Source organism: Stegodyphus dumicola, chromosome 4 (assembly GCF_044657685.1).
Source record: "Stegodyphus dumicola isolate Sdum_Otavi_A_Nest chromosome 4, ASM4465768v1".
NCBI lineage: Eukaryota > Metazoa > Arthropoda > Arachnida > Araneae > Eresidae > Stegodyphus > Stegodyphus dumicola.
The window spans coordinates 236,067,395-236,090,686 of record NC_140771.1 but is presented as its reverse complement, the minus strand read 5'-3'; the positions used below and the strand labels follow the sequence as shown (position 1 = coordinate 236,090,686).

At 33.5% G+C, this 23,292-nt stretch overlaps 1 protein-coding gene across 1 annotated transcript in view; it reads left to right on the top strand.

Moving 5' to 3' along the window:
• LOC118186596 (uncharacterized) overlaps positions 1-23,292 on the top strand; it is a 108,613-nt gene that overhangs the window by 19,356 nt on the left and 65,965 nt on the right. The window contains exons 4-11 of the mRNA XM_035356706.2: positions 7,141-7,389; positions 8,897-9,052; positions 10,897-11,092; positions 14,368-14,614; positions 14,833-14,998; positions 17,501-17,665; positions 17,839-17,988; positions 19,972-20,116. Coding sequence (XP_035212597.2) covers positions 7,141-7,389; positions 8,897-9,052; positions 10,897-11,092; positions 14,368-14,614; positions 14,833-14,998; positions 17,501-17,665; positions 17,839-17,988; positions 19,972-20,116 — 1,474 coding nt within the window. The remainder of the gene's footprint in view (positions 1-7,140; positions 7,390-8,896; positions 9,053-10,896; positions 11,093-14,367; positions 14,615-14,832; positions 14,999-17,500; positions 17,666-17,838; positions 17,989-19,971; positions 20,117-23,292) is intronic.

The following is a 23,292-nucleotide window of genomic DNA, read 5'->3' as shown; positions in this document are numbered from 1 at the left end:
TAGGAACTGTCCCATTTTTTTTCGCAGTGTACCTCAGTGGTAACTTTTAGCTTTGACTAACCTGTATTTGCATCCATAAGAAGTTCGTGTCATGTGATTTCAGTTAGCCCTCGCTCGAATTTTACCTCCTTCCCCTTTCACTGTGAACGTAGTAAATTCGAAATGACATTTATCATGCATTTAAGATATTTATTTTTTCTGCTTTGTGTGTATTAAATTTCGAAAACCTCATTGACGCTTGTGATAACTCTCCAGTTTACTTTTGAGACTTAACCTCACAAATACGTGTGAAAATTCCGAATGATTTTTGATTTGCGCCTTTTTCTACTCATTCATTACCTACAAGCAAAACGTTTTGAGTAACTCAGCGAGCAGATATTTGTACGTTAATGAAAAAATTCACAGGTAAACCCTCGTTTTAATTAAATAGTCTGATTTTAAACAATAGCGACTGAAAATAAAGTTCTTAAAATTTTTTTCATGACACTTTTACAAGATTGCATTTGCATAGTGTCATGCCTACAATTCATTCCGATATCTACTACCTGCCAAATATCAAATGTCTCAGAATAAATATGAAAGGCTTAATGTATATTAAGTCTAAGATATATGTTTTAGAAGATATAAAAGTTCTTCCGCAATTAGACATTAACAACATGTAACATAAGCAATTTACTCCTACAAATTTCTGTTGTTTTTTGGAAGTTCAAATTTGCAGCAAATAAGTTAATTTATTCGTATAATAAGATATAATAAATTAACAAATTTGAACTCTTGCTTAATAGTGATGCACATTGTTGAAGTTCATTTTAACAATTTTTGTCACTATTTCATTTTAATAATCCACGATTTACAATCTTAATGTAGTTTGATGTTAAAGAAAGCTGAGAATTAAGTTCCAAAGCTCAAAAATGCTTATCGTTAATTTATCCCAAAGACACCTTGTAATAATAATTTATGAAATACGACGTTCTAAATACCTCAATTCTTCCAAGTGATGTAGTTGTGAACTTGTAAAATATTTTCTCCCTTCTTAGCGCGCACCTTTGTAACGCAAATGTAAGGTCCGTAGTTCGAGTACTGGTGACGGAATTGAATTCTTTGGTGTTTTAGAATTGAAGAAATTTTATCGACTCTAAAACCGGTGCCCGAAGTATGGTGGATAATAATACATCTACACCAGGATTTAGCGACTGTATCCCCGCTTTCACAGTTGCCCTATAAATGATCAAACAGGTAAGGTATTTTTTACTTCTTACTGAAAATAGTGTAACTGGAAAGCACGTCCAGCTAACAACTGGAAGGTCGCGAGCTCGAATCTCGGCAGAGGCATTGCGGATTTCTTTGGTTTCCTGCGTTCGAAAAAATTGTATATGACTCTACAATTTTGTCTCCTCGAGCGAAAGCTAAGTGAATGCTGTGTATCTTTGAGAAACGATTGCTACAAATTGTCAATCATTACTGTATCTTTCAATCAATTGAAACACGCCATTAACTTTTATTTAGTTCTACCGTTGCGAAACAGTTTGAAGGTGACAGAGCGGAAATTTCCAACATCTCCAGTAGTGATCGAATCAATCAATAGCTAATATCTGTTTACAGCGAAAGCGAAAAACAAAGGCATTTGCTTACTTTTCACAATCTTCGAGAACCATAACCTCGATCTTTGGAACCCAAGAGCAATTGACCTTTCGCGGTGGATCGTGGGACAGAAAGGAAGGGAAATGCTCGAAATAAACAATCGTGATTAATGCGTGGTGATTGAACTGTTCGCCGTTAAAAGGGGTATCAGTAATTACATCAAGGACTGCATGATTTAACAGGATTGGACAAGGGATTGGGCACGCAGTTCGCAAGACTTAACTGGAAAAAAGGCCATTGCTGTTATCGGGCGATGGACTGCACATTTTATCTCAATTTGCGTTAGAACATAGTCGTATCTGCTATCGCATACGGCATTGCATAGATTCATTTGCTTAGGTATTTAATACAACAAGCAATAAAAACGATTGCATTCTCAGATTTCAATGTTAAAATTTTAAACTAGATCTGACGTTTAAAACTGTAATTTTAAAAATATGTATTATCATTATTATAATTATTTTTTAAATTGTTCCCGTGCGTAAATTAGATCAGTATAAGAATTATTGAAAAACATTGCTAAATGTCTGTATTAATAACTTCAATGAGCACTTTCGGTAAGTGATAAAAAAGAACAATTTTTGAATTTGAAAAAAAAAGGAAAAAATTTAAAGAAATAGCATTATATGCAAATATTTTTTCACTTGCCATCTTAAGCTAAAATAGACAGATTATTTCTGAAATATTTTTAATGCTTCGTAAAATATTTTCTAAACTAAAAATATAGGTTTTGTATTCCTTAAATTGTGGGTATTTGTACAGTTTTATTACGTTTTAGGTCGATTTTCTTCCTTCTACAACCGTTTTCTGAAAACATAAATTTATACTTATTTCCACTTCCTCAAACACTTTCAGCTAAGTTGACACAAATTAATAACTTAAATGTTATTTTGTTATTAAGAGAACGATTTCGAGCATAATGATGAAATTTTTAAGATTTCTGAACACTAGCATTTAGTATTCTTTAAATATATTATTCGTAAAAAGTCAGAAGATGTAGTTATAATTTATTGCCCTGTAGATTAATTAGATTACACCAATGCACGAAACATTAAAAATGTACCATATCCTCACAAAGTTTCGAACTTCAGACCTCCTAATTACGCGTCGGGGGTGCTTCCAGTTGTTACTTCAGGAAGGCACTCGGAAAGGAGGTAGAAAATACCGTATACAGTAAGACCTCGCTTAACGCGGGGGACACGTTCCATCAAAGTAGAGCGTAATGCGAAACAGCGCTAAACGAGGCTATCTTTACATGTAAATATTGGGGTTAGGGGAAGATGGCTAGGAAACTGGTTAGGTATTAAATTTAAAAAGTATGTTTTTTTAATAAAAATATAACCAAACATTTATTTCTTAAAGCCCAAATTAATACCACATTATTATTTCTTGCAAAAATAAAAAAAAAATTAATATAAATAACAAAACGATTATTCTTAAAAAAAAAAACAAATAAAATTCTAAGTCAGTCATATTTAGTTAGCCTTCCGCGTTTTCAGTGTTCTGCCTTTTTGGGACAAAAGCATCTAATGTCGTTTGCCTTTTTCTTTTGCGTTGTTCTCTTAAAAGTTCTTCATAAACGGATAGAGCATCTCTAACACCACGCCTTACTTTTGAGCTCCTGTCAAAATTCGGATCATTTTCAATGAATTGATCCATTATTTCAGTTATGGTAGACAAACTCCTTTTTACAAACGCCATCGAAAGTTCCTTTTGCTCTTCTTCTGAATCACTACTGTCAACATTTTTGTTTTCTTCTTGTTCAGTTAATTCCTTGAGCTCATCATTAGAAAGACTAGCCGCTGCTTCTTGAATTATTTCTTCGACATCTTCCACATTTACCCCTTCAAAATATGTCTGTACAATACCGCACCACACAAGAAATACAAGTACACTCTTTCGGATATATATTTGAAATCTATCGCTGCATAATATTCCGGGGAATCCCCGTATGCTGCGAGCGATTTCGAGGAATACCCGGGTTGAAATAAAAGAGCGCTAAACCGAAACAGCGTTAAGCGGGGTCTTACTGTATATAGTTCGAACGTCTATAGCGCAACCCTGGTTGGCATTCTGCCAAAACACATAGACTCGTCCAAAAGGGGCGGTATTACTTGCTGCGACGTGAAAGGTCTTCTCTTCTCCGGAAAGAGCTATGCTGGAGGGAAAGAAAGTCCCCATCCTTCCACCCTATTTTGAAAATAATTCGGTCCGAATGGCGCATGCGTGTTTGCGTTCATGGTCGCGGATGAGGCGGTCGAACTATACTACCCCTTCTAAAGGGCTATTGGAAAGGAGGGGATCCAGTCGCCAAATTTTGGTGGTGACGAATTATCATCCACCATATTTTAGTTAGGGAGTCACTTGTAGAATCATTTAGAAATTTTCGAAGTCAGGAAACTGAAGAAATCCACAGTGCCCTCGCTGGGATTCGAACCCCGAGCCTCCAATACGCGTGGAGCGTGATTCCTGTTACACACGAAGGCATGCGGAAAGGAGGAAAAAACGGCTTATCACGAACATAAATTTTAATTATCACTTCTTACAGTTCCTGAATTTCATTACATTCTTTCCCTTTTCTCCTCTAAACAAGCACAACAGTTTTTCAAGATTTTTAAAAAAACGTTTACGCATTTATTGCTTGGTTTGTAGAAAAGAATCAGATTAAAATGGATCTAAAGCGCGAATATGTGGATGCTCAAAGAAAGTCGTTTTGTTCTCTGCTGCAAATAATTCTTGCTGCAAAAATCATTTAGTCACTAAATAATTATTAGTAATGACACTACGTCTTTAAGATGCGGCGAGCTGTTTCGAGCATCTCCGCGCGGTAGTTTTAATCAAATGCTCTAAACTGCCTCATATTTTTTAATGTTTTATATACGTAATCTATACCTATCATGAATATTTTCTAGTTTAAATCTGTAGAGACATTGGGTTGTTTTGGAAGCAGGAGAGATGAAAAATGAGCAACGGCTTCCTCCGGGAATCGAACCGTCTGCAACGGATTTCTGGATTACGCGCCCAGCGTGCAGACCACTACACTACGAAGGCATGCTAAGAAGGCGGGAGAAATACCTTAGATACTTCCCCTTTTAAAGGGCGACTGGGGTTTAAGGGACCCAATTGCCAAATCCTGGGCGTGGAGAATCATCATCCACCATTCTTTTAGTTCGGTCGCCACTGTAGAGACATTAGGTATTTTTTCGGAAGCAGGAGAGATGAAAAATGAGCAACACCTTCGCCGGGAATCGAACCACGGACGTCTGGAATACGCGCCAAGCGTACTGACCACTACACTGCGAAGGCAGGCTATGAAGGCATGAGAAATACGTTATAACTCTAGTTGAACTATTCATTTACATACAGATTAAATCAGACTGACCAAAAAAGGTAGATGATTATGTTCCGATATCTTGTATATTTTCACGTGAGTTCCGTATAGCATTTAGTTGAACAACATATGTAAGATTTTAGTAGCATGAGAGATACTCAGCAACTTAACTGATATCTATCATATCTTAATTTGCATCACGTCTTCCTTTTTATGGCAATTTAATGCGCACTTCACTGTAACGAATGAGGTAATTCCGAAAACTGAGAAGTGAAAGAATGAAATAGCATAGGAGAATACTTCGTTAATCAACCTTAAAAAATCTGATGTGCACACCACATGACTTCCTTGTACGGAATATTAAATTATACGCATTTTTTCTTGCATTTCGTTTAAACATATTGGATTTAATTAAATCTACTTCACCGAAAGCGCATAAACCACAATAGAATAATTGCATTCTTTAAAATTCACTCCATTTGTTTACCATAGCGACACTCTGGCACTGGGTTCGCTTAACAGTATTATATTTCGTTCATATTATAACTCAGAATGCACAAAATTTATATTTGAAGAATTATCTAATCGTTGCCACGTGTTATTCACGTGTATTCAAATACTATAATAAAGCTAGAACGATGTATAAAAGAAATTAAGCAAACAAAACAAAAAAGAAACAGTTTTTCACAGACGATTGAGTATTTCTCATTCAATTAATTCAGTTCTCATTTCGCGACAAGGCAAAAATACATAAAAACTCAAAATATCTGTATTAAAAATTACTAATTATTAAAAATTAAGTAAATCTTAAACACTTATTTCCTCGAAAAAGTTCCAGAAAGGATTAAGCATGATTTAAATCGCAATAATAAATGAAGGCGTTATCTTTGTTGTTGCAAAGCTACGTTTCTCTAGATTTTCAACAAATTCACTACTCTGCTGTTTCAAATGTAAACAAGCAATGGCCGATATCAAAAAAAAAATTATTAGGCTTAGCGGCACTTAAACAACTTTTAAATTGTTGGTAATTCTAAAAATATTGCATACAGATTTACTAAAGACATAAAAACCTTAACCGGAAGATTAAAATTGGTATTTTCGTTGAAATATGCTGCCTGAAACACTTTTCGCGATTACAATACTTCCTTTTTACTTCGTACAAGGAAGTAAAAAAAAAAAAAAACAGAATACCTGGAAAAAATAAGAACTAAAAGGGATTTAAAATACAGTTCAAGTATGAATTTTAAATTTTCATTGTTTCAACGTTAGGGAAGGTTCTATCTTTAAACTTTTAAATTTAAAGTTTCTCTAATAAATAAAAAAACAAATAAATTTTAGATTATGAGGTTCCAACTTAGAATATACAGCTAAATGTGTGGAACCTTGAGAACTGGTAAGCCAATAATCGCTTTAGCTCTGGAGACAGACACGTAAACTTGAGAAGGGTTAATTACCCTTAATTGCTCAAAATTAAGTTTACAGACAGTCCTTTCTCAGGACATAGAACGTAAAAGCCTCCACTTGGGCTTGAATTCAAGAACACTAAGAAATAAAACTTAAGTAATGCTTAACTAAAAGGATATATCGGAAGCTATCTACCGGAGTTGGCTCCTTAAACGCTAACTAAACGGAGAAGCTATCAAGGGCCTGAAATGCTGCCGAGCGTAATAATAGCTTGAAGAGAGTGTAGCCAAAAGACGAATGCGCGCTAGTCAGAATCTCTGGCTCTCTAACGAAGTCAGTGGAACTTCGACTTTAAGTACTGCTCTTCCTTCATTTGCATTTAACTGCGAATCTGAAAACACATTCTGGTAGGAAATTGTAAGCTTAAATTAGGAAAGACAGGAAAGTGACTTTAACTAAAAATTATTGTTAACAACCTAGGTTAAACAAGGTTTTTACACTTCGCTGGAGAAATTAATTAGGTATGGAAAAGATAACAAAACATTTCTGAAAATTATTGTTTCACATTAAATTTTGAGCCTAAACAAATGGGGATGAAGATTGAATATATTTTTCAAATTTTCATTCATAAATTTCATGCCTACAACATAAATTATTTCATTGAAATAATTCAATTTTTAGCAGCTCTTAACCGCTTAGAAGTTATATATAAAAAGTTTACTATATGCATATTAGTAACAAGTTAATCTTGTTTTATATTTTAGCTTCGAGGTGTGAATCTTAAGTTATCTGATCCTGAAACACCAGATTACTTGAACTCCATACGAGGAGTAAGAGATTTCGCGAGAACAATCGAGAGACATATTCTGAGATTTTCATTCCAAAATGGCAAAATTGAACATGTCTGCCCAACAGAAGATGTTCCAGCGTGGGTTCTCAACATCCAGAAGGGTGTGCTGTCAGCTTTCCAGACCCATGTTGTCAGACCAGACTGGGCCACAAGAACACTGGAGGTAAGCGTAGTCTTATTTTATATTTGTTTTGATTAGTTTTTATTAGAACATGACATCAGTGAAATATGTGTGTGTGTCTTTAAGTGTTTAGGTGTCTACGTGTCTGAAGCGTCTTAGGTGTTTGAAAGTTATAGGTGTTTTTAGTATTCATGTATTCTTTTTATTTATTTATGTGCACATTTCATGTGTGTTTATGCTCTGTTTAATGTACAAACAAGACTGCCCCACCCACAAATGTACATCAAATTTCAATGTAGCACAATGTCGCCCTTGTATGGCCATGTTTAATCTGAATGGAATATCAATAAGCTCCAGGTGCGGCCTTGTGCGGCTCCAGGGAGTTGTTGCATCTGGTTAGTGGAAGGCGTGGGACATATGCCTGCTTACCCCTGTTAAACACCAGGCGTCCCCGTCCTCCGTCACCTGTCACCTGTGTAATTTTCGTTGGCAGATTAGTTAATGTTTCAAAAGACAAATCAGTGTGTTGTTGTTCAAGGATACTAATTACATTAAATTTTCATGCCAAATGTCTGCTTTTCTGCGTTTCAGACTAGCTACTTACAGAGATAAAATCTTCTGTTTGTTGCTCTAGCTAAGATAAATATTTCTGCAATTAGAATGAGAGAAACATGGAAAAAATTTCAGTACTTTAACGTAATTACAGTATTTTAATGTACACTTTTACAGCACTTCAACGTAAGATAAATGTGTCTGCAATTAGAATGAGAGAAACATGAAAAACATGACATTAATCCATTACTGCACTTTAAAGTAACTACAGTACTTTAACGTACACCCTTACAGTAAATCAACCTTTACAGTACTTTAACGTACACCCTTACAGTACTTTAACCTTTACAGTACTTTAATGTACCACACCTTTACAGTACTTTAACGTACACCTTTACAGTACTTTAACATACCTTTAGAGTACTTTAACGTATTGCCTATTAAATGATTTTTTACATTACTTGGATAGAATTAAAGTGAATGAGATTTCGGTTTGGTTGTATATTGGAAAAAAAGGAATCAAGGTACAACATGGAGAGTCATTTTTTAATTAAAATCGAGAAAATTCCACTTATTCATGACATTTTTACGAACTTTGAAATTTCGGGGCTAAACCCGTAACGCTCGGAGGGTTAAATGTTTTCAGCAACTGAGGAAGGCTTCATTAATAACCTAAAAAATATAAGAGATAAGCAATACAAATTAAAAGGAAAACTAATATGAACAATATCAAAAGAAAAATAATATTCCTTTCCTTCAATTTGAGGAAAATATTCACACTAAAAATGGTGCGCCATATTTTGAAAATAATAGAACAAAACTGTTATATGTTAAATTTGTATTTCTGGAGTTCTGCTGTATACGTCTCTTTCACAAAATTGAAATCTGTGAGCTACCTATTGCACGTTTTTCATAAAATACAGTTTCTTTGTACTCTAAACGCATGCTTTCATTGCATTTTTTCTCGAAATATATGTAATTTTGATCTTTGTTTTAGACTGACATTTTGGGAAAATGTACTGCTGAATACCACTCTTTGGGACGCAGCTGGCAAGGAATGCATACCGTTCGTAAACTGAAAGATCTCAGCACTTGTACTGACAGAGAAAATGTCGAAACTTACTTGCAAGGAACACCTTACACGCAAGACTTCGTAAGTATCTTTATAAAGCTTTCACTCGAAATTTCTAATACTTGGTTGGTTAATGCCTTCCACCTTTAAATGACCTTCGTTCTACAGAGTTTCTTAAGCTGTAGCTTGTAAATTTTTGTTTAGAGCAACTTTTAACCCTAATAAAAGTTAAAGAGCTTTACAAAGACGGGTATCAACAGCATGGAACATTGCAGTTAATCCCTCCCCAAATATTTCATTTTTGAATATATTGCAACTTATAGAATGACAAACGCACACTAATTATTCACAATTTTTATTTTAGAAGCTAAACAACAAAAATCAGCGTTATATTTGACAATGTATACAGGACTAGTTTTGATGGTTCTACCGAATCATCATCCTCAGCTGCCAAAGCGCAACTGAACGAGATAAGATATAGTGATTAGATGAGATAAGATAAGAAGAGCTGGACAGAAGTTAAGCTACTGCGCCATCTATTGATGGAGCGAGGACTAAAACATGATTTCTTTAAAGGCTGGAGGCAAAGATGGATTGAAATTGGGGTCGTTAACTAGAACAGAAAGATTTTATTTTGAATGTGAAATCTAAAAAATCTAATTCACCAATGGAAGATGTTTTTTGAATAATTTTGCTGCAGGAAAATTGAAAGTGTGATTTTCGAACCAACGACGCTTTGCAACAGAGGGCTTCTGTGTTTCCTTTTATCTAACATATAAACGATCTTTAGCGCGAAATTTTAAGGCTGTCTTAATTTGACCAATGTAAACTAAATCACACTGGCAAGGAATCCTATAAACACCCCAGGAATTCATATCCGGAATGAGGTCCTTGAATATGGAACTCGGAATTTCATTGATAGGAGAATAAACGACCCGAAGGTTAAATTTCTGTAAAATATGTGCAATTTTATAGCTAATTCATGGAAAGAAAGGAATGACAACAAAATTTTGAAAGAAAAGAAAACAAAGAAAGTTTGAAAGATAAGGCAAAAATCGTCTGGTGACGATATTTTAAAACAGTCGAGTACAAATTAAATGAAATCATGGGAGTATTTAAAAATCATTCTTATATATAACTAGACAACTGGTGCTTCTAATAGTAATTGAGCTAAAGTCTTATTAGAAGAGGTATATTTTAAGTAACATATTACCTCCACTACTAAGAAAATAGCATTATGAGTTCTTTAATCAAACTGAATAATATCAGAGGCAACAAAAATATTTCGAAAAGCATTTTCATGGGTTAGATATTTTGCTTGGGTTAGATTTGCTGGAATGATGCTGATAACTCTTCCAGTTAGAAAGGAGAAGAAAGATAACCCGAGCCTTCTTCTGTAATATGAAAGATAAATTTTGTGTATTTAAAGTAAAAATCGCAGTTAAAATTGGACACAGACTACCTACTTACTTTATAATTTCCTAAAATTCTGCAGAAGCCTAGGAAATTTTAAAGCTAACACTAGTCAAGGCAAAATTTTTGAATCTGAAAGATTTATTGAGATGATTATATATTTATTATAAAAAATTGAATGTTGCTTACTTTCGTAAAAAATTTTGCATTATATTCTTGCATTCTGGATTGAAAGAAACCTATTTCTTCATTTTAAAAGATATAAAATCCTTCTGAAAATTATACGTAAGTTGCATTTTTTTAAGTAATATAATTCTCTCAAGTAAGGAGTCAAGAATAAAAGCAAGGAAGCTTCATTTTAGATGATACATTTTATATAAAACATCAAATCATCATTTTTCTTACGAAAAGGAGATATCCTATCATTTAATAAAACCCAATCTATAATTTAGAGATATGTCGTCAAAAAGCCCTTTTTTATTACTGAAAAATCACTGTGTTATTTGTTACAGATGACAAGATCTTTACCCTTACTTAAGGGCAGGCAGGAGTGTGAACAAGTCCTTGGAAATGGATACCTACAGAGTTCTATTTGTAACGAGGAGATCGTCTTCAGACCGTTTTCAAATGGAGGGAATGGCGTCATTACCACTGTTACACAGAAACTGTCGCACGCTACGACCAGCTCAAGGACATTTACAGGAAATGGTAATGAATTGCGTTCAGTATTGCATTATTCCCATCACTGTAAAAGTGATTTCACTTTAATTATTTATTTAATAAGTGGATGAGAAGTGCGCCGCTTAAAATTTAAGGAAATTCTACCTTTTTGTTTTTGGTTCTTTCACTATGAATTTTGAGAGAATATGATAAGTTTCTTTCTCTTTAAAACGTTTGAAAAGCAAAAACACCCTTCTCTACTTCTCAAAAAATGAATGTAAACATGAAATTTAAGTTAAGCCTATTTTTTGCAGTTTGTAAGATAATAAACTAAATTAAAGCAGAGATCCAATAATCTGGGAAAGATATTAGTTCATTATCTTACTTTACATAAAAGTAGAAGTCAACGCCCAAAGCAAAACTTATATATTCTATGTACACCTGAGAAGAAAATACATAAAAGCATTTCAATATAAATGAAATCAGTTCATTCTTTCGGAGCAACATCCAATGCGTAAATAAATTTTCATTGCCAAACCAGAAAACAAAACGTTTTGGTTCTTCAGGTTAATACGTATGATGTCATGTTTTAAATTTAATGTAATATAACTACTTTTTCTTAGTAGCAATAAAAGAATTAACGTGGCAATAATATTTTGTGTCAATTATCCTAACTCGAAACAAAAAGGTTTCTAACAGCAGCTATTTATTTAAAATGCTGACATTAACGAAACATTTTCGACCTACAATGACGTCACATACAATTTCTTTCAATGTCAGAATATAACCTTATATAATAATAATATATTTAATGTTTGGCAATGCTATTTTCACTTCAAATTTTGTTTGGCAATGCTATTTTATTTCAAAACCTACACACTTTTATTAACAAATTCTACGATTTGAAACGAGCAGTCGCAACGCTTTCCGAAATAAAGCATATTTTTATCTCGCCGCGAGCGAGACTCTTGCCACTGGGGAAAATGAGTACAAAAATCAACGTTTTCTGAGTTTTTAATTAAAATCTCGATTTATTAAAATGTTACGAAGAGAATGGTCGACATGACGTGGAACGAAATTTTGGAATCCGGGAGGGGGGACTTTTCTCGAAACTCAATTTCCTGCCGTTACGGAGGAGATGAAGTCACAAACTGACAAACAAACGCTCAAAGATTTGAATAGTATAGATGATAGATATGATATACATTTGCTTTATTTAATTATAAGTGATTCTTACCTTAAAGTATGGCTAGAATATTTTTAACTAGAGTTCTTAGTTTATCACAAATTACAAATTTTAAAAAACAATTAGGGTTTGCTGTACAAAATGTGATCATTAGGGGAAAAATCCAGGTTTATCATTACAAATTAAAAGATTCAAAAAAAAAAAAAAATCTGAAATGTTTCAGATTTTAAATTACGTCCAAAGGGGCGTTTTTTAACATTTTGTGTGTTACCTTTCTTTATTAAATATCATGTTCCTCGCACTTAAACCATAAGATCCAGTGCAACAGCAATATCGCAAAATAGTTTTAAAACGAGCCTATCTTTAGAATTTCCGATACAGAGACTCACGCGCTGGAGGTAAAAATGTTTTTTCTGCACAACGTTGTCATTGCTCGCTTTGAAATCCTTGAGTTTGTTAATCAAAAATTCGTCAAAGTTTTAAAAATAGGAAATTGATCATAAAACAAATTTCAAATTTGGTCTTCCACATGCTCATATTCGTTGGAGGATTACGTTATTCAAAATTCGATGACTCTATGTAACGTTGTTTTATCACAATACGAGAAATATACATACATTTATGCAGATTTTTCATTATTTAATTTCTTCAAATATAATGCAGAACTCTAACATTTTGTGGCAACAGTTTGAAAAGTGAACCGACATTTATCCGTCCGACGCAAAATGCCAAAACGAAACTAATAGTCCTTCGGGATTCAAATCCCTTTGGACTAAAAATTTCAAATTTGGTCTTCCACATGCTCATATGCGTTGGAGGATTACGTTATTCAAAATTCGATGACTCTATGTACCGTTATTTTATCACAATGTGAGAAATATACATACATTTACGCAGATTTTCATTATTTAATTTCTCCAAATATAATGCAGGACTCTAACATTTTATGGCAACAGTTTGAAAAGTGAACCGACATTTATCCGTCCGACGCAAAATGCCAAAACGAAACTAATAGTCCTTCGGGATTCAAATCCCTTTGGACTAATAAAGATTTCTAAACTTATTTATTAGGATATTTCTACTTAATCTCTTCTTACTATTTTCCCTCCTTTTAATCATTACACCCTTATGCTGAAATAATATAGAATTTATGTAGTTTGAGAAAACCATATTTTTTACAAGAAAAGTCTCATTTCTTTAAGTAGGTATTAAATATTTATAATTACCATAAATAGCAACCATGTTTTGACGTAGGTTTTGAATAAATTCCATCGCTTTGTAGGGCTATTAAAACCCTGCTGCAAGAGGCATGCAAATTCTGCGAGATGAGTGGCGATCGTATTTATATCATATGTAAGCAAAACGGACAAAGCGAGCGTGTACGTAGCGCCATCTTTCGAGTAAAACAATAATGAAACGTTTAAAACAACTACAGTTGACTTTTAAAAGCATCCTGGAGAAGTGGATTGGAAGTAATGTCATTAACTAAATAAAATAAGGTTTTGTGAATGTGTAAAGCTTCAATAAAATCTAATTCAGCAAGTGAAGAAGCTTTATTAATAATTTTTATAGAACCAATTCAGAATTGTGATTAAGGTTCCAACTATGACTGGCTTTCAAAGATTTGTGTTTCTCCTTTCCGGACCTAAGATTCGAATTTCCTGAGAAGAAACTTTAACCCACTTTTAGTTTCGACGTATCCCAAATCACACTGAGAAGATATGCTGTAAATTACACAATAATTTAAAGTCAGCTAAGGAATCTTTAAGAATCTAACAATGAATTTTATATTCGTCTTCGAAATCGATAGAATTTTATTCAAAATATTCGCTAAAATTAGGTAGTTGTTAAGCCTAATTTTAAATATTATATTAACATGTTTCTCTTCTAGTTGGTAGTTAATATTTTACCTTGACTAGAACTTGTAGTCCACCCTAAAACATAGCAATTTGTTGGAACTGTCAAGTCATTATCCTTGGTATACAACAAAGTCAAGACGCTTTCTTTTAAATTTATTGTAATTAACAGCAAGCTTGGGAACTTTCGTATTCTAAGTTACTAAGATAGAAGTTGTTAACTGAACTAACAGGCATATTTTGATAAGGGTGTAAATCATTAATGGGTAATTTTTTTTCAGATTACCGTCCCACGCAAGAGCCTCTGCTCTATCGCCATGCGAAAGAAGAGTTGAATGCTGCAAGAATTGCAGATGAAAGCGAAGTTGCGTTGAAAGAACTCTGTGATTCTTCTAAACAGGACATCTCCATGGCAGTTCCAAGGAAATTTTCTGCTTTCGTGTATAAACTGAAAAAACTTCCATTTGCATCCTTGAAATCATTCTACCAGAAAGTTGATAGTATGTGCCCTGATAATCCAAAAGCTAGGTATGCATTTTATGCAAAATTAAACGCATGTTCAATTTGGAAAAAATTATTATGTTCCAAAACTTTCGCATAAAATATACTTATGTAAATGAACATTTAATTAAATGAATGCAATTAAAATACTTCATAAAATTAACAGCTGGAGAGTATTATTTTAGAATTCGTATTTGATGGTAATGATGATGAAGAGTGAATTTAAAAAAATGCTATTTTTTCAGGAAATTCTTCATAGATGCCATTCCTATGGTAGCTACCTCTGAATCTGCCCGTTTTATGTATGAAATGATCAAGCAAAGAGATATATCTGAATCAGAAAGCAATTTCTGGTTGACATCTCTCTCTTTCGTTAATGAACCAACAGCTGAAATGATTGCTACGTTTACGGTAATTTTATTTTTCATTTTCGCTATTTTTAATCTGAAATTTATCGATAGAAATAGGTAGGAAAATAGTATTTTGCAAATACATATCGAGTGAACAGTAGTCCCATAGGCTCGTGTTACCTTGTCAGCCTGCTTTTCAACCTGCGGCATTTCGTGCATGGATTTGTGTTTTGTTTCCATGGTTTAGTAAAAACGTACAAAGTTTGCACACGCGTTTTCTGCAAAACAATTTCCTAACTAGTGAGTTGTCACTTATCAGATTCCTTAAGACAATCATTTAGTACAGATGTTTAACAAATATTCCAATCTATATGTACAGAAAAGGCTATAAAAAGGACTTACAAATCTTAACCTGATGAAATAAAAAACCAAAACGCTGATTTTTTTGTATCGTATAAAATTAAATTTAGTTAGGTAAAACAAATCGAGTTAGCATTTAACCGAATAAAATTTGAAACCATTTCTTCGGCCTGTTTCTGATGCAAAGATTATCATTTAGAAATCTTCATTCAAAAGCTTACATAGCTGTCCCTAACATTAAGAACGTAAAAACACAATTTTTATTACGACTGCTTATAAATAGACACCAAGCAATTTAATTCACATATTGAATAATTTGATTGCATCAGAATGGAATTGTTTTAAATAATCTAATCCAACTAAAAAAAAATCACATTGGTAAATGTTTTTCAGGTAGGCGCATTGATGTGTGATTTACTTTGATGTGTGTGTGCGTCAAATATTGTATAATTTCCGATTGTAGTAACTGCTGCCTTGAGTTTAAAGTTTAGCTTATTTTACCATTTTTCAAGTTGGAATATTTGGTTAGTAACCCATGAGTTCTTCAAATGATATTTTAAGATATTTAAAATGAGTGGTAAGAAATGAAAATTACTTTTGTATTCATTTATTTATAAATCGTAAATGTTAGTAAATCAGAGAAGCAAAAACCGAAAAAGATCCAAATTTCAAAATTAAGCATATCTTTTAAAACTGGATAACAAAACAAACGAACTTAAATATTTTAGTGAGTTTTTGCAGGTGATGCGTCCTTAAACTGTAGCGTACGTGAGATGCTTATAAAATCAGTGGTTAAATTATTAAGATAAAATTAAAATTCAGAAGTTTTTCTATATACTTATAGAGTCTATGTCTTCTGGGGATCATAAATTGTAGACCCTACTGAAGTCGAAGTAGCGAATACTGGCTATATCTTTGAAGAACAGATGCTACAGAAGAAGGTTTAAATAATCTTTATATTTGAGCTAACGTAACAAGATGCACTCACTCGGTGCTTACAACTCACCACCACTTGTGGTTAAATAGAAATAAAAATGTAAAATCACAATAAATTAGGATGGCTAAACGACTGGCTCCTTATTTACCTAAACCTCTAAATAGGCTGAACACAGCAAACCCGAGTCTAGAATATCAGTATAACCTAAGCGCCGTTCTCACTGGGGTTTATGTGAGCTAACGGAATTGGTTCAATGTGTCGACTAGCTCCGCTGTGCCTGCAGTGCAGTTCAGACTTTTCAACTTGCTGCCCTATGGGAAAAAACTGGTTTTGGAGATTGGTCAACTACGTTAGTTGTGTTCGTTAGATAAACCCCAGTGGGAACGGCACTGAAGAGGGTGGCTAGCACCAATTAGAGAGCTATTTCAAACATTCAGCCTAAACCCGGAACCAACTCTGCTACTACTCCTCACGAACTCCTGAAACCGCAGCTTAAATACTCTGAGCACACTTATATTTTGCATACTACGTCATTAAAATTTACATTCCGGCAGGAAGCTGAAATCAGGAGGGAAAGGAAAGTTAAACTAAAAATAATTGGTTACAATAAAATAAGGTCTTTGCATACTTTGAATTGAAATGTCCGTTAAAAACTGACGTTGTAGCTACTAGCAATACAGTTTTAAGAAAATGACATTTTAGTAGAAAACGCATTCAAATGTTTTAACTAAAAAATTTCACCAGATTTTCGTGAGAAAATCTGTTAACCTTTTGAAGACGGGATGGCCATTACAGTGGCCATAGAGTCCTCTCTTTGAAAAGACGGGGTTGTCCACTTTAGTGGCCATGTCTTTTTCCCCCCTTTTCCAGGCTGAAAAGAGGGGTGAAATGTCAAATTTGACGTCCCTAGGGTTTTAACCACTTATCTCTTTCAAAGGTCTTCCTTTTGCGACATAGATGCACCCCTCTGAGAATCCATTAAACTACACACAAGAATCTTTGTTGCAAATAGGAGGTGATTTCTTAAAGGGGGGGGAAAGCATTCGGTTCAAGATTCTCCGTCCTTTGGTAGCTTTTACTGCTACCAAAGACCCGGCCTCAAAAGGTTAATGCGTTATCCAAATTTCATTTTCTATTATTACTTTACTTAATTTTTATACATTTCACAATAGTATAATCAGTTATTTTCCTTGAAAATATGAGAAACAAAACTAAGCATGAAAACATATTTTGCGAAAATCATTTAGCTATACCTCTTTCCAATAGCCTCTACTGGATGGACGTAACGAACAAGCATTGTTGGGAATCTCTGCCTTCATCCATAATTTCTGTAGATCTCGCGAATGCTCCTCCTACCCTCAAGTGAGAGAAGCTGTTCACAAACTGGTTGGAAATCTAGGAGATAACTGCTACACACCAGAAGATAAGAAGGTAATTCTAAAGTATTCAAAGGATATTTATATTAAAAACGAATACTTTTGAATTTAATATATATATGTATGTGTGAGTGTGTATGTATATGTGAATATAATTCTTTAGTCTCTGTAATAAATTCTACTGCAATATCTGAATTAAATGACTAAATTTGAAGTTTCGTTTTGCAGATCATTCTAACTCTGAAAGCCCTTGGTAACATTGGCCACATGTTTGGAAAAGAATATATCGTGGAAGCTTGTTATAAGAATCCTCAAATCAGAACTGAGGCTCGACTGGCAGCGATCGATACATTCCGGAGAGTCAGCTGTGATGTATCTGTAAGTTCACAGTTATGTATCTGCACATAGGTTATACACAGGGTGTCTCATTAGTATGGAACCATTTTGGGATAAAGAATCTCTTTAAAAATAAGATGTTAGTTGACATAAATAAATGAAGATTATACTTTCGTTTTAGAAGAGATTTTCCGAAACACCATGGAATTAATCATTATATTTTCATAATATATTATTAAATAACACAAAGCAATCAATCCTTTAATTCCAGACTTATGGTAGACCCTTTTATATATGGATAGGATATAGCATGTATATATATACTATATATACGAGTGTATGGGAATAAGGTAATACTATAAATTTAATGTCCACCGTAAAAATGAAAAAAAATATTTATTTTACATTATGCAATATTATAAAATTTTTATTACATTTTATTTACTAAGAAATGATTTTTAAAGAAAAAAATGTCTTTTCACTTAGTTGACTGTTGTTTCAAAATTTAACTTTCATAATTTTAAAAATCCTATTTTACATCATTTAATACGTTAAATTGTTTATAAATTTTAATAAAAGGTCAAAATTTGGAATAAAATGTCATTTTAAAGTTAATGTACGATTGTACGATTTATAATATTTATACAATTTAATGTACGATTTAAAATATTTATACAATTTTTAATGTACGATTTATAATATTAATATATGCTTAAATTAAGTAGGAATGCAAAATATTTTGAGATCAACTAAATAAATATTGTGGGAAAAAAGCTGTTTAAAAACGTTTTAGAAGCAAACTAGAGACAACCAGATCATCAAATATTAATTAATTATTTTCTTGACGTAATTTTTAGTTGTTATTAATAAGCAATATTAAATTAGCATTAGCTTTACCATAATTACTTCTTATCCCGAATTCTAGAATATATTGAATGAGATACAGTACAAAGTCTGTAATCCGGACGTCCATAATCCGGAATTATCTACAATCCAGACTTCAAAGTTACAAACTTTATGCGCAGGCGTAAACGCATAATGCGTTTACGCACGCGCGTTTAATTTATAACGGACAGTATAAGCTAGGTTAAAATTATTTAAGGCATTTCAGTTAATGTTGCAGATTGCGCTGTTTCTTAATCTCTAATTAGATCCGGCTTATTATTTTTTGCAGAATGTTAGAACAATTTTATAAAAATTAAGCTTGAGCTTTCGATTATGTCGAAAAGAGTTTCCAATTCTGGAGCTGCCAAAGGATCTACAAAGCGAAAGCATGTTTCGATGTCCATTGAACAAAAAGTGGAATTGCTGCAAAAAATGGATAAAGGCCTATCCATCTCAAAATTATGCGAGAAGTATGGCATTGGAAAATCCACTATATATGACACTAGAAAAAGGAACTTTTTGAATTTTTTGTGGAAGCATCTTAAACACCTTACATTGAAAGAAATGTTCAATAAAGTAAACAAATAAATATTAAGCTTTTTTTGTAAATTTTGATACCCTTTAAATCATAATTGTTCTTTATTTCATAAATTTCGATTTCAAAATTTTAATTGTATAATTTCTGCATGCCATCTTACCAGATTTAAATTGATGATCTATAATCCGGGAAAACCTTTAGTCAGGAATCGCTTTAGTCAGGAACCCTTTAGTCAGGAAGTCCCGACGAGTCCGGATTACGGACGTTATACTGTATAATGTTTTATGTCGCTAAATACCTACTTTTTATACTTCTAATTTTGCTTAATAATAGAAATTAGCTTAGAATACAGGATATATATTTGAATTTTAAAGTTTCTATATTGTGCCATTGTAGTATTTAAAAATTTATGTAAGTCAAATTTATTAAATTTAACATGAGTATTTCAGATGCAGATTTTAAATTGTGTAAACGAAGCAAAACTATAAATAAAATAAAACTATAAAATGAGAAATATTTTTATGTTTGGAATGAAACGCATGCAAATGAGGTATTTTATATGCAAAATAAATAACTAAAACCTGATGTATAATTAATTTCAGCGAGAAAGTCTAATGAATATGTACAGTAATTATAATGAAGATACTGAAATCAGAATAGCAGCTTACTTGGCGATTATGAAGTGTCCCAATTCTAAGACGATTCAAGACATCAAGAATGTTTTCATGAAAGAAAAGATCAATCAAGGTACGTTAATACTTTTTGCTTTAAGGGGACTCATACACCTTAAAGCCCTCATGATTTTCGAATATGTGACTGTTGCAAGAATTGGAATATTTTATTTATTTTAAAAGCAATTACTTCCAACTCTTTACAGCTGACTACATAATATAGCTGCTTCGGAAACTAGTAACCAGAAAGTTTGTGTTGCCACAAATATTTTTGTAATTTAATTCTCTTTGTGACAAAATATTTCGCCATGTTTCCAGCTTGCGCACATGATATTTTAAAAATGGCTAATGGTACATACTTGAAATTGCATGGAATTCTTTATATGGGCACTATTTTCTAACTGAACCAACAATCTGATGAATATTTTAATACTGAAAAATTTTATAGACGAAAACATTACAATTTTTTTAATAAAATACATTTTATAAACTCAACTCAAAATAAAATAACAATTTAACATGAAATTTTTAGAATTTTAGGTTCACAGTAGTTTCCAAATGTTATAAAAGCTATATATTAAATATGGAATTAAATTATGAAACAGAATGTTTTAAACTGTGCGTGCAATTTGGAAACATGACGAAAAATGTTGTCACAAAGCGGATTAAATTATAAAAATATCTGTGGCAACACAAACTTTCTGGTTACTATTTCAGAAAGCAGCTATATTATGTAGTCAGCTGTAAAAAGTTGGTAGTAATTGCTTTTAAAATAAGTAGGTTATCCCAATTCTTGCAACAGTCACCCATTCGAACATCTTATGGGTTTTAAGGTGTATGAGTCCCCTTAAACGTTAATGTCAGCTCTCCTAGTTGCTGTTAGATAATAAAATAAAATAATTTGAAAATAAAAGAGCCATTTATTTCAAATCATACCTTTAAGGTCCAATTTAGTAAAAATAATAAATATTATATGAAAGACTATTTAATCCTTTGAAGCCCGAAACGCTTGAGACAGCCTTTCATTCAAACGACTACAACCGCCCGAAACGGAGATTGAGGTGGGAACCTACTACTACGGCGGTGGTTGAACATGCTACTGCATACTTTAAGGGGGAGAGAACTTCTCTTCCTTCCCCCTAAGGTATGCAGTAGCAGGTGCAGTTCCCCCAAATGCATTGTATCAGTCAATTGCAGACAGCTTGCCCTAAAATGCTAAAGGAAGCTTCTTTGTTTTGAAATCTTCACACCTCTTTGTGCATTAATGAAGGTGGAGGGTAGGAAATTGCTGTAAATCTCGAAAGGCTTTTCGGCCGTTTAGATATTTTAATCATACAGCTTAGCGAAAGCTTCGGTTTTCTAAGTGTTAATGCAATTAATAAAACGAAACCCTGCTTTTCAGGAAGCCATTAAGAAAAAGTCTTGAACTAACCTACAGGGGTTGGACAAAAATATGGAAACACCTTTAAAAAACATGTTTCTTTGCTTAATATGGTGTAGGAAACCCGTTGGCATCCAAAACAGCTTGCAGTCTTCTCGAAATGGATAAATACAGTTCCTGTATGTTTGCCAAGGGAATATTATACCATTCTTCCTGCAAAACGGTGGAAAGTTCAGATAACGATGTTGACGGTGGATAACGAGAACGCACTTTCCGTTCCAATGTAGACCACAAAGGTTCGATAATATTCAGGTCTGGTGACTGTGGTGGCCAGGAGAGATGGGACAACTCATCCTCGTACTCAGAAAACCAGTCCTGGACAATGTGAGCTGTGTGAACAGGGGCTTTGTCGTCTTGGAAGACACCATCACCATCGGGGAACAAAGTTTGTACCATGGGATGAACTAGATCGGCCAAAATGTTCACATAAGTCTTGGCAGTCATGTGCACTGACACAGTTATCATGGGGCTAGCAGAGAACCACGATATGGCTGCCCAAACCATAACAGAACCCCACCCATGTTTGACTCTTGGAAAGAAGCAGTCTGTATTATAGGCTTGAGATGGCGTTCTCCAGACGTAAACTCGGCCAGAAGTGGGAAACAATGTGAAAGAAGACTCGTCAGACCATATTACTCGCTTCCACTGCTCTATAGTCCAGGCTTTATGACTTAAACACCACCTTTTCCTGTTACGGGCATGAGCATAACTGATGAGTGGCTTCTCAATTGCAGCACGGCCAGCAATTCCCTGTTTATCAAGCTTCCTTCTAATTGTTTTGGTACTCACAGGGTTCCGTAACACAACATTCATTTCAGCAGTAACTTTTGCAGCTGTGGTCTTCTTATTTTTCGTCACAATTGCCCTTAATGATCGTCTGTCTCGATCACTCAGGACATACCTTCGTCCGCGCTGTGATTTAGCAGATGATGTTTTTCTGCTTTTCAAATATGCGGAATAAATCTTCGATACAGTACCTCTTGAAACACTAAACACCTCGGCTACCTTGCTTACGGATGCACCTACCATACGTGCTCCAACAATTTGCCCACGTTCGAAGTCTGTTAACTCTGACATAATGCAATGACAACATCACATAACAGTACTCCGACAACAACTGAACTGTTTAGCCCATTTACGAAGTTTTATAGGTGGCGTCAGTAGTCAAAAACGCCAGCGCCACCAACATATTTCATTAAAATCAATCTTTCTTTTCCAACATGCATTTCACAAGGTGTTTCCATATTTTTGTCCATCCACTGTATGTGCTTTTTGTTATTGTATGCCTTTGCTATCTATATCAACAATAATAGTAGAATAGAGTGAATCAATACGACAATGAATAGAATTTCATGCCATATTGATATACAGTTTTTTAAAAATATATGCGGAAAGAAGAGATTAATTTTATTGATGCTCCCATCAAATGTTTCGTAGTTGACAACCCCAAGTATTTACAAATATTAAATTGACGAAAATACAAATCTGACAAATTACAAACTAAATGAACAATAATTTCTTGATTGTCGCCCAAAATTGCACTTTTAAGAAATCGATTTTCGAATTACCCAAACGAGTTAATTGGAATAAATCGTTTAATCGTACGGAATCTAATAATTGCGCTAAGATTTCCTATAACACAAAACTAATCAAATTTGGAAGTGAAGTATTACAATTTAGCTTAATCAGCAAGTACCTATAAAAAGAAACCAAAAATGGAATTTTAGCTAATAATAGATTGATAACATGGATCAAATTTGGCGCATAAATAATAGAATAAAATGAAACATTTTATTGTTTCTGCTTATTAT